The sequence below is a fragment of the Hypanus sabinus genome, chromosome 1, assembly GCF_030144855.1.
Source record: "Hypanus sabinus isolate sHypSab1 chromosome 1, sHypSab1.hap1, whole genome shotgun sequence".
Lineage (NCBI taxonomy): Eukaryota > Metazoa > Chordata > Chondrichthyes > Myliobatiformes > Dasyatidae > Hypanus > Hypanus sabinus.
In genome coordinates, this window is record NC_082706.1 from 46,770,324 (window position 1) to 46,787,117 (window position 16,794).

A 16,794-nucleotide genomic window follows, 5' to 3' on the forward strand; every position below is an offset into this window, starting at 1 on the left:
AAAGGGGGGAATGGGGGTGGAAGAAGGGGGACAGACAGGGAGAGGAAGGGGATTGGGGGTGGAAAGGGGGGAATGGGGGGTGGAAGAAGGGGGACAGACGGGGAGAGGAAGGGGATTGGGGGGTGGAAAGGGGGGAATGGGGGTGGAAGGAGAGGGACAGATAGGGAGAAGAAGAGGATAAGCATGAGGGGAGAGGAGATTTTGGAATTAATAGGCAAGTCTAGGACTAGGGGACACTGCCTCAGAGAAGAGGGACATCGTTTTAGAACAGAGATGAGAGAATTTTTTTAGCCAGATGGTTGTGAATCTGTGGAATTCATTAGCACAGTTGTGGAGGGCAGGCCATGGGTATGTTTAAAGCGGAGGCTGATGGTTTCTTGATTACTCAAGGTGTCAAAGGTTACGGGAAGAAGTCAAGAGTACGGGGTCAAGAGGGATCATTAATCAGCCATGATACAATGGCGGTGCAGACTAGATGGGGCAATTGGCTGAATTCTTCTTGTACATCTTCCAGTCTGATCAACACACAGAGTGCTGAAGGAACACTGCAGGTCAGACAGCAGACAGTTCCTTCATTGATGCTGTCTGACCTGTAAGGAGCACCAGGGAGGGGGAGGTTGTGATGGAGCAGTACACACTCATTCTCTGTCACACACTTACACACATGTGCACACACACTTACACACACTCATTCTCCCTCACGCGCATGTGCTTCCTTGCTCTCTCATATACACCGATAAACACTCTCGCAAAGACACACACTTTACACCGCACAAACATAGACACACAAGTGCACTCCACAGAGTGGATGCACCTACATTCACGACTTACTGGTGACCCTGGAAAACTACAGTCTACCTAGCAACCCACTTGAAGCTAGCTGATACATTCATCAAATATTAACACAAAGTGGTCTCCTTAACCTTGAAGATCAATCTTGAGGAACTCAGCAGGATAATTATTGCTGGGTTTTGGAGAGTGTGTGTATGAGAGAGCTTCTCAGGACCCATGACAAACGGATCCCACCAAATTACTCTGACATCTGTGTTCCCAACATGAGACAACCAGTTAACTGCTGAATAAAAGTCTGCATAGCATGGTTACCATCTGCACTAATCCAAATAGATTATTGGTTATTAACAATCAGCAACGGGTTACTAGTAGTTAATAACACCAACACGTTATCTTAATTTTATGCTGTCCCGTTAAGTGGGGCTGCATAGGGCACGGGATCCCACAGGAAGGGATTACAGAGATGGGGATGGGTATAGGGGCCGGAGGGGTTACAGAGAAAGGGAGGTGTGTAGGAATTACAGAGATGGGGATGGGTATAGGGGCCAGAGGGGTTACAGAGAAAGGGAGGTGTGTAGGAATTACAGAGATGGGGAGGGGTGTAGGGATGGTAGGAGGTCACAGAGACAGGGGGTGTAGGAATCTGTAGGGGTCACAGATTTGGGAAAGGTGTACTGGTTACAGAGAGAGAGGGGTGTAGTGAACTGTAGGGGTACAGAGGTGGGGAGGGGTGTAGGGCCAAGAGGGGTTACAAGGATGGGGAAGGGTGTAGGTACGTGGGGGGGGGGGGTTCCACAGAGATTTTTGTGTCTAGGGATGGAGGGTCTACAGAGACAGGGCAGGTGTAGGGACGGTGAGGGGTTACAGAGACAGGAAGCCATGTTGGGGGTCACAGTGATGGACGGCGGTAACCACACCCTGTACTGAAGTTTGACCTCAGCATTGGCCTACACACTCACTCCCCAGGTCCTGCCTCCTCCCAAAGCACTGACTAATCACACTGACTCAAGCACCCCCCCGCCCCTTGCTGAGTAATCCAAGGGATTCCCAGTTCCAGAATGTCCCCTGCCTGTACTCACCTGCCAGGTTTGTGGGTGAATGCCTGGAGCCGAGACTTCACCTCGTCGTAGGTGAGGAAGGCCATGTAACCAGGATGGGTCACTGCCAGTGTATTCCAGTTCTTCAGGAGTGTCATCCATGGCTGTAGGGGTCAGGGGAAAAGAAGTGGGGGACGCTTGATAACACACTCCTCCCCTCAACCCCTTCCCCACACCCTCTCCACTCGCCCCTACCCCACTCCTCTCCCCACCTCCTGTGTTGCGGGGGCCATTTGATAGCTTGGCTGAGTAGGGGTGAGATGGGCTGTGAAGTTGTGGGGAGGTGCAGAGGCTGAGGGATGCACAGCTAAAGGTTAGAGGGCTTTTCAAGTCTGGAACTGATGGCAGATGGGAGGGGGGTTAGAGAAGAGTGAGGGGCAGGGGAATGGAGCACCGGTGGGGGGGGGAATAGAGGGCCGTGTTTGGAATGGAGAGGCCTCACCCACCTGGAAGAGGCGAGTGAAGATGTCGAACTCGAAGACAGAGATTTGTTGGTTGCAGGTGAGGTCTATGGTGGATCGAAGTGCCATGGACTCCATTCCACTGCCAAATGGGTGGATGCGGTATAGGTGTTCCCGGAAATCCGCCCACGGAACGATGCTCCTAGGGAAGGGAGAAAGGGATGAAGGGAAGGAGAGGGGATGGGGAGAGAAGATGCAGGGTATAAGACAGGATTTGGTGGTGGAGAAGGATGAGAAGGGAGGCGTGGGGAAGAATGGGCAGACAGGAGGGGCAGGAGAAAAGGAGAGGAGGGTTGCATGGGATGGAGTGGGTGTGGTGAGAAAGATGGAGTAGAGTAAAATGGAGGGGAGGGAAAGGCAGCAGGGAATGAGGAGGGAGTTGGAGAGAATAAGGAGGAGAGATTGAGAAAAAGGGCGAGCGAATGAGGGAGGGTGGGGTGAGGGAATGAGGGAGGGAGGGGCAAGGGAATGAGGGAAGGGAATGAAGAAGATATAATGCTGTGAAAATTGTTCTTCATCCACACATAAGTGATTGATGTCACTTTGGTTACCACATCAAACCTCATCTGCAACATGTCTTCTCCATACTTTAACATAAGTTTATTCAAATGCAAAAATATCACAGTAAAACAATACTCTGCAAAAATACAGTACTGAGTGACAATCACTATTTATCATTTCCAATTCTAACATCTGCACAACACACCAAAGCCTCTGTGAACCACCATTCTTAGAAATCACTTGTTGTACCCATGGACAACAGGAAGAAGAGCAGTGGGGGAGAGAAGAGGGGTGTGGCGGGGAGAAGAGGGGCATGGGGGGAGAAGTGGGGCATGTGGGGAGGAGGGGCGTGGCGGGGAGTAGAGGGGCGTGGCGGGAGAAGAGGGGCGTGGGGGGAGAAGAGGGGCGTGGGGGAGAAGAGGGGCGTGGGGGAGAAGAGGGGCGTGGGGGAGAAGAGGGGCGTGGGGGGAGAAGTGGGGCATGTGGGGAGGAGGGGCGTGGTGGGGAGTAGAGGGGCGTGGGGGGGAGAAGAGGGGCGTGGGGGGAGAAGAGGGGCGTGGGGGGAGAAGAGGGGCGTGGGGGGAGAAGAGGGGCGTGGGGGGAGAAGAGGGGCGTGGGGGGGAGGGTGTGACCAAGAGGGGGAACATGTGTAATGGCTTGTTGTTCCATGGGACAGCGTGTGAGTGACTTGGAGTTGGTTATGTGAGCGAGAGAGCGAGAATGACAGAGTGTTAGAGCTCTTCTCATCTCCTACACATCCACTCCCCCAACACTTTCCTGTCTCTTTATGCTATGGATAGACAGACACAATGAACTCACTGGTTACTGAAGGACTGTCTCCAGAAGTCAGCAGCCTCTGCCTTGGTGATGGTATAGGTGTCTCCTTGATACAGACCCTCCGGAAAGATCGCTCGCAGCTCGGACAAGATGTGACTGAAGATAAGTGAGAGCTTCATCAGGTTCCGCCTGAAGGGGGTAAATGAACCACAGGTCATTGGGGGTGGAAAGGACAGTGAGGAAGGAGTGCCATAGTGTGGGAGGGGTGGTGAGGGCACCCCCTCTACCGGCTCTGCCCTGTCTTTTGAGAAGGGAAACTAAAGTGTGCCAAATGCCATCTTGACAATGCAGTCTATCAGACTATCAAACCTGTCTAGCTGCCGTGTTGAAAGTAGTCTGACTGGTTTCATCATGGACTGGTGGGGGAATTCAAATAAACAGGAATGTAAGAGGCTACAGAGAAATGTGGACAGACAGCCCAATACATCACAGGTACATCCCTCCTCACCATCAGCAGTATCTACAGGAGGCGCTGCCTCAAGATGATAACATTCACCGTCTAACACCCCCTCTGGCTATGCCATGCTCTCTTCTCAATACTAGCATCGGGCAGGAGGTAGAGGAACTATATTACCCATCGGGCTCCAGAACAAGCATGGATACCTTCAGTCACCCCACCCCTGAGCTGATTCCACAACTTGCAGATTCATTTTCAAGGACTTTACAACTCATGCTCTCAGTATTATAACTCCACAATTTGCTTTATTTTGCACATAGGTTGTTTGTCAGTAATTGTTCATCATAAATTGTATTGTATTTCCTATGTTCTGATAAAGAAAATTAATTTTAGTTAGTATATGGTAATATCTACATACTTTGATAATAAATTTCCTTTGACTTTCTTCAACCATTCAGTTCTAAAAACAAACTGGTGGAACTCTAGTCACTACCTCAGTACAACAACAGCGACCAATCACTACCTCAGTACAACAACACAGTGACCAATCACTACCTCAGTACAGCAACACAGTGACCAATCACTACCTCAGTACAACAACACAGTGACCAATCACTATCTCAGTACAACAACAGTGACCAATCGCTACCTTAGTACAACAGTGACCAATCACTACCTCAGTACAACACAGTGACCACTTTACACTGCAATGTACTTTTTTCTGAATTATGCTCATCGTGTAAAAATCGTGGATCATTGACGTTTGAAAAGTTTTTCTTGTGAAATATCTTGTACTTGATAGTCTGTGCCTGTGAGTTTTCATTGCACTTGTTCATCCATACGACAGTTAACTTTGACTTCACACTCTCAGCATCACATTTCAGACAGCCACCAATGACCGTGTTAACAAAACCACATGTACTACTCATCCAGATGTGAATGAATGTGGAACAATTAGCAAGTTTGCATATCACACTAAATTCAGGGCTGTTTTTGAGTGTGAAGCAGGTTAAGATGAAACACAATGAAATCTTGATTATTTCGGGAGATGGGCTGAGGTCACTGTGGTCAGGAAGGATTGGATAGGTTACCAACTGTGGTCAGGAGACGTGGGACTGGTCACTGTGGCCAGGAGGGATTGGACAAGTTACCAGCTGTGGCCAGGAGTAACTAGACTGGTTGCCAGCTCTGGTCAGGGGAGTGTGAGTTAATACATTTTGGACATTCAAACCAGGATAGACGGTGCACAGTGAATGACAGGGCAATGGGATTACAAGTTGAACTGTTCCCTGAAAGTGGCCTTGTAACTAGACAGGGTAGTGCAGACCATATTTAGCCTGCTGACCTTCATATATCAGGACGTTGAGCTTAGGGTGTAGGGGCATTGTGTTGTAGTCAATTAATTTACTGTTGAGTTCACTCTTGGAATATTGTGTGCAGTGTTGGTTACCCTGTTACGGGAAAGACATTGTCGAGCTGGAGAGGATGTAGAGGAGATTTATGAGGACCAGAGAGACTGAGACATTGGTCACTCTGGAATGTAGGAGAATGAGAGGTGACCTTTGAAGTTCATAAAATCATGAGGAGTTCGAATAAGGTGGATGGTCACTGTCTGTTCCTCAGGAATGGGGAGTCTAAAATCAAGGGCACAGGTAAAAAATGAGAGGGGGGAGATTTAGAAGAGAGCTGATAGGAAACTTTAGACAGAGAGCAGTGAGCACTTGAAATGAACAGCTACAGGAAGTGGTCAAGGTGGGTGCACTGGTGATAGTCAAGAGGCGTTTGGATAGGTACATGGAGAAGAAGGTTTTGAGGTTTATTGACCAAACATGGTCAACTGAGACTCACAGGGAGGAAGCTGTGGTCAGTATGGGCCAACTGAGCTGAAGTAATCTTTATCTAACTATCTATCTCTATTTATAAAGATACAGTGTGGAACAAGACCTTCTGGGCCTAAACAAGGGACAGTTTACAATGACCAATTAACCTACTAAATCAGCGTGCTGTTGGTTTGCGGGAGGAAATTCGAGCAGTCATGGGGAGAACATCCTTATAGGCAGCAGCAGGAATTGAACCCAGTTCACCTGTACTGTAAAGTCTACTCTCATATGACTTCTCTGTAATTTCTTCCAGGCACCTCCCTACACTTGTTGAGTCTTCACCCATATCAGGCTTATTCTCCCTCCCAGTTCTGTGCCATTGACTGTCCTCCCCAGATATAGAGAGTAAATAAATCAGGAAAGTTGACGTTCCCCACAGCCAGCCAGAATCTCACCAGAAGGGGCTGTAGTTCCTGAGGTCGAGCAGGGAAAGGTGGTGAGAATCAGGAGGGGAGGATAAATTGGTGCAATCATGAAGAAGCCACTCCAGCAAATCTACTTCATTAGAGGTTTGAGATTCTGTATGTCACCAAAATCTATAGATATACCACGGAGAACATTCTGACTGGTCACATCACTGCCTTGCATCAAGGCTCCAATGCACAGCATCTGCCAGTTCCGTCACAGGGATAACCCTCCTACCACTATTGACATCTTCTAAAGGCAATGCCTCAAGAAGGCAGTGTCAATCATTAATGACCCTCATCACACACAACACTCCCTCTTCTCATTGCTACCATCAGGGGGGAGGTACAGGAGCCTAAAGACGCACACTTAACATTTTAGGAACAGAGCTTCCTCCCACGACCATCAGGTTTCTGAATGGACACTAAACTCATAAACACTATCACACTATTTTGCTCTCTCTTTGCACTGTATACTTATTTTTACAGTAATTTTGTTATGTGCTGTACTGCTGCCATAAAGCAACAAACTTCACAACATTCCTCAGTATACTGAACCTGATTTGGATTTGGTTTTGGTTTCTAGCTGCGGGCTGCTGGCAGACGAGTTACTTGAGGAGATAAGCCTCAACCTGCAGGAAGGATGTGAACAAACAGGTTCCCCCCACCTCCCCTGGAGCTGCTGGTAAGCTGCCTGTTATTTCTGTGCAGCCAGGCAGGGGCTTGTCACCACACTGCCTGTCGCTCAACCCAGTCGGCACCAGGCCATCACAGTCGCTCCTCATAAGTCCAATAGACATAAGAACAGAATTAGACTATTCAGCCCATCTGCTACTCCATTCCATCATTGCTGATTAGTTACCCTCTCAGATCTATTCTCCTGCCTTCTCCCTGTGACCTTGAATATCCCCAATGACTTGGCCTCCACAGTTGTCAGTAGCAAGGAATCGCTGTCCTCTGGTTAAAGAAATTCCTCCTCATCTCTGTTCTTAAAGGATGGCCTTGTATTCTGAAGCTGTGCCCTCTGGCCCAAGACTCCCCGGTATTGAAAACATCCTCTGTATGTCCAAGGACCACTAGTCCTTTCAGGATTTTGTAGGTTTCAATGAGAATCCCCATCATTCTGCTAAACTCCTGTCAGTACTGGCTCAGAGCCAGCAAATACTCATATATTAACCATTTCATTCCCAAAATTATTCTTACGATCTTCCTCTGGACCCTCTCCAATGCCAGCACCTTCTTTCTTAGATACGGGGCCCAAAATACTCCAAAACTGGTCTGACCCCAAAGCGCAAGCTTGCTTTTATATTCTAGTCCTGTTGAAATGAAAGCTAACATTGTGTTTACTTTCTTTTCCACTAGTTCAACCTGAAAATGAATCTTTAGGGAATCCTGAATTGGACTCTAAAGTCCCTTTGCACTTCTGATTTGAGAATTCACGGGACAAACCCTGGTCCCAGGAACCTGCTTGGTGAACCTCCTGTTCTGCCCTGCCTGCCCATTTGTTCTTCCTTAGGGAAATCATTGCTACGTGGCAGAGAAACAGGCCCTTCAGCCCAAATCATCGATGCCGAGATATCCATCTACACTAATCACATTTGGCTCACACGTGTCTACACCATTCCTATCCAGGGATCTGTCCAAATGTCTTATAAATGTTGTTCATGTACGTGCCTCAACTACTTCCTCTGGCAACTCACTCCACAAACCAGCCACCGCCTGGGTGGCTAACATACCCCTCAGGACGTCATTCAATCTCTTCCCTCTCACCTCTGCCATCAAGTTTTAATCTCCCCTACCATGGTGGAAAAGACTGTGATCATCCACCTTATCTGTATCCCTCAGTTTTATACATTTATACATTTCAAGTTCAAGTTTATTGTTACTTAACCTTACTTCTATACAATCAATTGAAATACTATGGTGGGCCCACAAAGCTTATAGCATACATGACACATAAATATGTTAATAAGATGTAATTTAAAATGTATGTAGTGTGCAGTGACGGTTCACTGTCCTGGTGTTGAGACCTCCGTGGTGGCTGGGTAGTCTATGTGGTCACCCCTCATTCTCCTGTCTCTAAGGAACAAAAGATCCAACATAACCAACCTCTCCCTGTAACTCAGGCCTGCTAGTTCAGTCAACGTCCTTGTAAATCTCATCTGCATCCTCTCCAGATTGACAACGTCTTCCCTAAAACAGGATGGGAAATAAAAACTGTACACAATTCTCTGTGTGGGCCTCAACAATGACTTGATAAAAAGCAGCATAAAATCCAAAACTACATTGGACTATTGTTTATTGACTACAGCTCTGCCTTCAATACTAGCATTCCAAGCAAACTCACCACCAAATTTCAGACCCTGAAAGTCAACGCCTCCCTCTGTAACTGTATCATCGATCTCCTGACCAACAGACCCCAATCAGTAAGGACAGGCAGCAACACATCCGCCACAGTTATTGTAAACTCTGATGTCTGCAGCCCACATCACAGCTCTCTGTACACTTGTGACTGTGTGGCCAGACTCTGCTCTTACTCTGTCCACAAGCTTGCAGATGATAAGCTCCAAGACTTTGGCCTCAATATCCCCTTGCACAATTGGATTCTGCATTTCCTTACTTGCAGACCCCAGTCAGTTCGGATTGACAACATCCCCCTCCACGGTCTCCATCAGCACTGGTGCAGCACACAGCTGTGTGCTTAGCCCCCGGCTCTAAATCATTTTACACCTATGACTGCGGCTGAACACAGCTGCTATAACAATATTCAAGCTTGCTGAAGGCATCACTGTCTCAGGCTGAACCAAAGCTGGGGATGAATCAGCATACAGGAGGGAGATTGAAAATTTGGCTGTTTATTATAACAATAACCTCCCACTCAATGTCAGCAAGGCCGAGAAACTGATTGTAGACATCAGGAAAGGGAAACCAGAGGTCCATGAGCCGGCTCCCGTCAGAGGTGGAGAGGTTTAGCAGCTTTACATTCATGGGTGTTACTATTTCAGAGGACTTGTCCTGGACCCACAAGCAAGTGTAATTGTGAAGAAACACCTCTACTTTCTTAGAAGTCTGCAGAGATTTGGCATGACATCTAAAACTTTGACAAACTTCTATAGATGAGCAGTGGAGAGTGTATCGACTGGCAATGCCTTTGAGTGGAAAATCTTACTAAAAGTAGTGGATATGGCCAGGGACATCACAGGTAAACGACTGAATGTATCGACATGAAATACAGTTATAGGAAAGCAGCATCCATCATCAGAGATCCTCACCATCCAGACCATACCGTTTTCTAGCTGCTGCCATCAGATAGAAGGTACGAGAGCCTTAGGACTCACCAGCAGGTTCACAAACAGTTACTACCCCACAACCATCAGACCAATGAACAAAAGGAGATAAGTACGCGCACAGGCCTATTCATTGAGGTGTTGCCGCACACAGTGATATCACTTTAAGGACTCCTGATCTCATCATCTCATGCCCTCATTATTTATTGCTACTTGTCTGTACTTGCATTTGCACAGTTTGTTGTTTTCTGTGCCCTAGTTGATCCTGTTACAGTTACTATTCTGTAGATTTGTTGAATACGCCGGCAGGAAAACGAATCACAGGTTTGTACGTTGTGGGATTGATAATAAAATTTACTTTCAGCTTTACTTTGCTGACATAGTGGACTGTAACTCAAACACTGATGAGTCAGAGGACAGGAAGCAGATTAAGAGTTTAGTGAAATGGCGACATGACAACAAGCTTTACTTCAGAATCAGGTTTATTATCACCGGCATATAGCATGAAACTTGTTACACCTGTACAATGCAATACATGATAATAAAGAAAAATGTCAACTAAAGTATATATGTATATTAAATAGGTAAATTAAAAATAGTGCAAAAACAGACATAATAGAAGTGAGGTAGTGTTCATGGGTTCAATGTCCATTTAGGAATTGGATGGCAGAGGGGAAAAAGCTATGCCTGAATCGCTGAGTGTGTGCCTTCAGGCTTCTGTACCTCCTTCCTGATGGTAACATTGAGAAGAGGGCATGTTCTGGGTGATGGGGATTCTTAATAATGGATGTCGCCTTTCTGAGGGATCACTCCCTGAGGATGTCTTGGATATTATGGAGGCTAGTGCCCCTGATGGAACTAACTAATTTTATAACATTCTGTAGCCTCTTTTGGTCCTGTGCAGTATCCCCGCCCCATACCAGACAGTGAGGCAGCCTGTCAGAATGCTCTCCACAGTATATCTGTAGAAATTTGTCTTAGTGACAAACCAGATCTCCTCGGACTCCTAATGAAATATAGCTACTGCCTTGCCTTCTTTATAGTTGCATCAATATCTTGGGATGTTAGAGCTTCAGAGATCTTGACACCCAGGAACTTGAAACTGCTCACTCTCTCCACTTCTGATCACTCTATGAGGATTGGTTTGTGTCCTTTCATCCTACCCTTTCTGAATTCCACAATCAGCTCTTTAGTCTTACTGACACTGGGGACAAGGTTGCTGCAGCAACACCTCTCAACTAGCTGGTACATCTCGCTCTTGTACACCCGCTTGTCTCCATCTGAGATTCAGCTAAAAAGTGATTGTATCATCAGCAAATTTATAGATGCCATTTGAGCCACACAGCCATGGGTAGAGAGGGAGAGAGCAGAACAGTGGACTAAGCACACATCTGAGGTGCACCAGTATCGATCATGAGCGAGGAGGAGTTACGAATATATATCTGCATAGTTTGTGGTCTTCCAGTTAGGAAGTGGAGGATCTAATTGCAGAGGGAGCTACAGTGGCCCAGGTTCCATATCTTATTGATCAGGACTGTAGGAATGATGTTATTAAACACTGAGCTATAGCCCAGGAACAGCATCCTGACAGTGTTGTTTGTATTTTCCAGGTAACCCAAGGCCATGTGAAGAGTCATTGAGATTGCATCTTCTGTGGACCTATTGTGGTGATAGGCAAACTGCAGGAGATCCAGATCCTTGCAGGTGTCGATTCTAGCCATGACCAACCTCTCAAAGCATTTCATCACCCTAGGCGTTAGTGCTACTGGATGATTGTCATTAAGGCAGCTCACACGACTCTTCTTGGGCACTGGTATGATTTTTGCCCTTCTGAAGCAGGTAGGAAATTCCAACCATAGTAATGAGGGATTGAAAATGTCTTTGCTATCCCTGCCAGCTGTTTGGCACGAGTTTTCAGAGCCACAAGAGTATTCCATCTGGGCCTACCACCTTGCAAGGATTCACCCTCCTGAAAGGCAGCCTGACATTAGCCTCCAAGACAGAGATCACAGGATTACTGGGTGCAGCAGGGATGCTCACAGCTGCAGTTATATTCCTCCTTTCAAACCAGAAACAAAAGGCATTGAGCTGGTCTGGTAGTGAAGCACCACTGTCATTCACACTTCAAGGTCAACAAAACAATAAACAAAGTTATTGACTTTGGTGGGGGGAGGGGAGTGAGTGGAAAGCTTCTGTCTACTGTAGTGTTACTGAGATCAAGAGGATTGAGAGCTTCATGTTCCTCCGAGTGAACATGACCTGGTTTGTCCTGCTTAACCATGTAGATGCCACAGCCAAGAAAGCTCACCAATCCCTCTACTTCCTCAGGGTTAGGGTTAACAACTTCAGCATATCCCTGTTGACCCTGAACAATTTTTATTGAAGAACCACGGAAATGATTCGACCCGGATGTATCGCAGTTTGGTACAGCAACTGCCCTACTCGTGACCACAGGAAGCTGCAGAGAGATGTGAGCACAGCCCAGCGCATCATGGAAACTAGCCCTTTCGCGGATTCTGTCTAAATTTCCTGCGGCCTCAGCAAGGCAGCCAATATAATCAAAGACAAAGTACACTGCAGATGCTGTGGTCAAATCAAGCCGTACAAAAAAGCTGGATGAACTCAGCAGGTCGGGCAGCATCCGTTGAAACGAGCAGTCAACGTTTCGGTTCGAGACCCTTCATCATCAAAGACCCCACCCACACTGGACATGACGAGACAGGCTTACATGACTTTCAGTAAGGACTTTGACACGAGAGACCGGTCTAAAAAGGCTCAAGCTCATGGCATCAAGACCTGGCGGTGACTAAAGATGGGGGAGATGATTGGGGCAGTGGTGTTATTGACGTGGAAGCCTAGGGTCAGGGGTCTGCCAGTTGGGACCCTTTCTGTGTGAAGCGCACAGGTGCAATCAGTGGTTTGGCGGATGTCACAGGTACCAGTGAGCCCAGCGTAAGGAGGACTTTTGTAAATAATGTGGGCCATGGCAGGGACAGGTGGATGCAGACGTGAGCTCATCCAGGGTGTTGGAGATCTGATAAGGAACAGAAGGTCACCTACAGCAAATGGAACGGCCCTGGGGAGTGTTGAGGAACAGAGTGACCTCAATGGACAAGCACCCCCGGGTGTGCGGCTCAGGTAGAGAAGGAGGTGAAGAATCTTCATTAGCTGGGAAAGGGAGTACAACTATACAAAGTACAGCGTTATTTAACGTTGGTCAGACCACAATGTTATACTGCGTACAGATACTGCAGGAAGGAGGTGATTGCGCTGGAGGGGAATGGGGGGGGGGAGTGGGTACTTGCACAGAAGATTTGTGGTACACACCCTGGGATGGAGTGGCAGAAGAGAAGGGAGAGACTGAGGTCTGTTCCCCCCAGAGTGGAGGAGAATAGTTGAGTGGGGTGGAATCAAACAGAAGAGTATAACATTATGAGGGAAACAGATATGGCAGGTATGTGGAAAGTTTTCCCCAGGACAGAGGTGCACAAGACCAAAAAGCAAGGATTGAGGGTAGGAGGTAGGAAGTGTGAGGCTCAGAAGAGACTTGAATTTCCCCAGGAGAGGTTACAAACCTGGAACTGAGGGAGTGGTGAAGCCAGGGACTCTCCAAAACTGCCAAAGGACATATTTTATGAATGGTAAGGCAACAGGGAGTGCAATGGAATGAGGGACCTCGGAGTACAAGTGCATCATTTGTTGAAAGCAGCCTCACAAGTAGGCAAGACGGTAAAGAATGCATTCGGCTCGTTGGCCTTCAATTCAGGCACAGAGTACAGGAATTGGGAAATGATGCAGCTGTTGTATGAGATATTGGTGAGAGGACACATGTTCGAGAAAATTTAAACGGACGCCACCAGGACTAGAGGGCCTTGAGTATAGGTAAGGAGGAGGTCTTTTTCCTTTGGGTAGATAGAATCCAAAAACTAGGGAGCGTAGGTTTAATGTGAGAGGGGAAAGCTTCAGAAGAACCTGAGGGGCAACATTTTCATGTGGAAAGAGGGTGAGTATATAGAATGAGTTGCCAGGGGAAATGGTTGAAGCAGTTACAACAGAGACATTTAAGAAGCTCTTGAATAGGTCCATGGAGGGGTATTGGTCAATCACAGGAAACCGGGAGCAGTGTCTGGGCACGGTGGCCAGCATGGAATGATAAGGCCGAAGGGCCTGTAGCTGTGCTGTAGTGCTCGTTGACTAGGTACCAGGACCAGCACTGGTACAGCTGACAAGTGTTGTACAGAGCTGTACCATAAGCTCCCCGCTCTCACACGCTGTGTCCTGGATAACAAAGGTCTGTGTCCCATATCACCTCCCCTCCCCCCATGGGTCCTCCGTTCTGCGTCCCAGGGATAGGAACTTGTGGTGGAACCATCTTCAAAGGACAGTGAGGGTGGAGTCAAGTCACCTTCTGGTCATGTACACAAAGATTAAAGATTGCCTTTCTTTGCCATTAAAACATACAGTAAAATTCATTGTTTGTGTTAATGTCCAACACAGCCCGAAGATCTGTTGAGGGTAGTATGCAAGTGTAACCATACGTTTGGCGCAAAATAGCATGTCCAATACTTGCTACACCTAACAGTACATCTTAGGAATGTGGGAGGAACCTGGAGCACCAGGAGGAATCCCATATGCTCATGGGAAGAACATACTAACTCCTTACATAAAGTGGCAGGAATTGAAACCCAGTCACTGGTACTGTGAGGCTTTGCACCAACTCCTCTGTTACTGAGGTGTGCAGTGAAGTACAGGTAACAGGATACAGGTACAGTGTACCGTCTCAGCCCAAAATGCCAACATCCATAGATGCTGCCTGATCTGCTGAGTCCCTCCAGCATTTCATGTGTGCGTTGCTCAAGATTTCCAGCATCTGCAGAAAGGGAAATCGTCCTTGCAGTTGCATCACAGGCACAGGGGGTCAGACAGAAAGTCTGTCCGCGGCAGGAGCGAGGGAAACCGAGCTGAAAAGCAGCGGTGAAACCCTGTCTGCACTGGAAGCAGGACGTTTGAAATGTGGAGTAAGCATCCCACTGTGGGTGGTCTCCCCACTCCATGGACCTCCTTGCCCTCCCCAGAGAGGTAGTTCCCTACCCCAGACACACTCTCCTCTTCTGTCACGGTTGACTTTGCCCAGAACAATCTCCAGTCCCATGTACACACCAACCTGGGCCTCCACATCCTCTTTTCCAACCCCACCTTCATTCCCAATCCCAGCTCCAACTCCATTCCCAACAACTGGGTATAGGCAGAGCTTGCCTCTTCACAATCCTAACACCGACCCCATTCCCGTTACTAACCCAACTAGTATATGGAGAATGAAGAATGCCCTCCACAAAACCATTGCCAATCCCATCGTACTGACAATACCAACAGGATGAAGCAACAGGGACAACAGCAGGAGACCAGGAAGCAACGAGTCAGTGAGCAGACAGAGATGAGTGGCGATGGGAGGTAACATGGTAACAGTCCGTTAGCTCACACGTGAATGAGAACAGAGACAACAGCGGTAGACCAGGAAACAATCAGTCAGCGGATAGACTGAGAGATGAGTAGTGATGGGCGATGAGATGGTCACAGTCCCTTACCTTGCGTGTGAACCAGAACAAAGATTGCGTGTTTTTACACTATTACTGTTTTCTGTCAAATGTTAGGTAATTAATAAACGAGCGATTTCATGATCTTCTGAAGGTGTACTTAACTCTCAAGCATGCAGGTACAGAACCTTTAAGCAGATGAAGGTACATCGTCATGGCCGGAAGAGAGGGAGGAGGGGAAGACTCCAAGCCAAACTGAAACACCAAGCAGTGGAAGTTCCTTTACCCAGCATCTTGTTAGTAAATGTACAGTCGCTGGAGAACAAATTCAGGACCTGAGGGCAAGATTGCTATATTGGAGAGAAATGAGCAATTGCTGTGCTCTATGATTCATAATGACATGGCTCACTACAGACATAACAAATACACCATATACCATCGCTATACTTTGATAAAGAATACCTACTGTACCATGCCTTGTCCGGTTATCAGAAAACCTGATTACTTGGCTGTCCTTCTATCTGCATACAGGCAGAGTCTAAAGTGCAGATAAGGACAACACAGAGGTAGTCACAAGAGGCAGAGGAACAGCTATGGGATTGCTTTGAGTCAGTGGACTGGTCTGTGTTTAGGGACTCATCAGACAATCTGAATGAATACACCACGGTTGTCATTCACTTAATAAAAACAGTCATAGATGAGTATGTCTCCAGAAAATCATGCAAAGTCTTCCTCAAACAGAAGCCCTGAATGATCTACGAGATCCACAATCTGCTGAGGGCCAAGTAGTGATGTAGTGTTCATGGGTTCCAATGTCGATTCAGAAATTGGATGGCAGAGGGGAAGAAGCTGTTCCTAAATCACTGAGTGGGTGCCTTCATAGTCTGATCATTCTCCTCTGCCCTCTCTCATTAATGAGGTGTGTTTTCTCGCTGGATGGTTGATGCTTCTTTGCCAGGCCACGTCAAAGTAACTTAGATCACATTTCTTCCCCATTCTGATGTCTGAGCTAAACAACTGAACCTCTTGACCACGTCTGCATGCTTTTATGCATTGAGGGGCTGCCACATGGTTGGCTGATTAGCTACTTGCATTAATGAGCAAGTGTGCAGGTGTACCTAATAAAGTGACTACCGAGAGCAAGTTTTGTTATTCCTGGTCAGACACAGAGTGAAGCTCCCTCCTCACCACACTATCACACACTTCCACCTCTGGTCCACTGCTGTGGACATGTCTGTGTGTTCTCTCGGTGCCCGATCTAGCCAACAGACTCAACCACCTCACAGATGGCTCTGCACTCCCCAACGGTTCTCTCACACCTGAAACAAGAGAAAATCTGCAGTTGCCAGAAATCCGAGCAACACACACAAAATGCTGGAGGAACTCATCAGTCCAGGCAGCATCTATGGAAAAAAAGGTAGAGTCGACGTTTCGGGTCCTGGAGTTCGGCCTGAAACGTCGACTGTACTTTTTTTTCCATAGATGCTGCCTGGCCTGCTGAGTTCCTTTAGTATTGTGTGTGTGTCTCTCACACCGGAGTTCAAACCAGTGGATCCAGTCTGTGACACGTTCTACTTGACGCCCACTGCTTGATACAGGAAGTC

The 16,794-nt window shown here is 47.4% G+C and overlaps 1 protein-coding gene across 7 annotated transcripts in view; it reads right to left on the minus strand.

The window, feature by feature from the left end:
- LOC132393488 (E3 ubiquitin-protein ligase CBL-like) overlaps window positions 1-16,794 on the minus strand; it is a 52,970-nt gene that overhangs the window by 22,598 nt on the left and 13,578 nt on the right. For all 7 annotated transcript variants that reach the window (XM_059968810.1, XM_059968820.1, XM_059968839.1 and 4 more), the window contains exons 3-5: window positions 3,671-3,817; window positions 2,336-2,492; window positions 1,872-1,993 (exon numbers count right to left, since the gene is read on the minus strand). In XM_059968810.1, coding sequence (XP_059824793.1) covers window positions 1,872-1,993; window positions 2,336-2,492; window positions 3,671-3,817 — 426 coding nt within the window. The remainder of the gene's footprint in view (window positions 1-1,871; window positions 1,994-2,335; window positions 2,493-3,670; window positions 3,818-16,794) is intronic.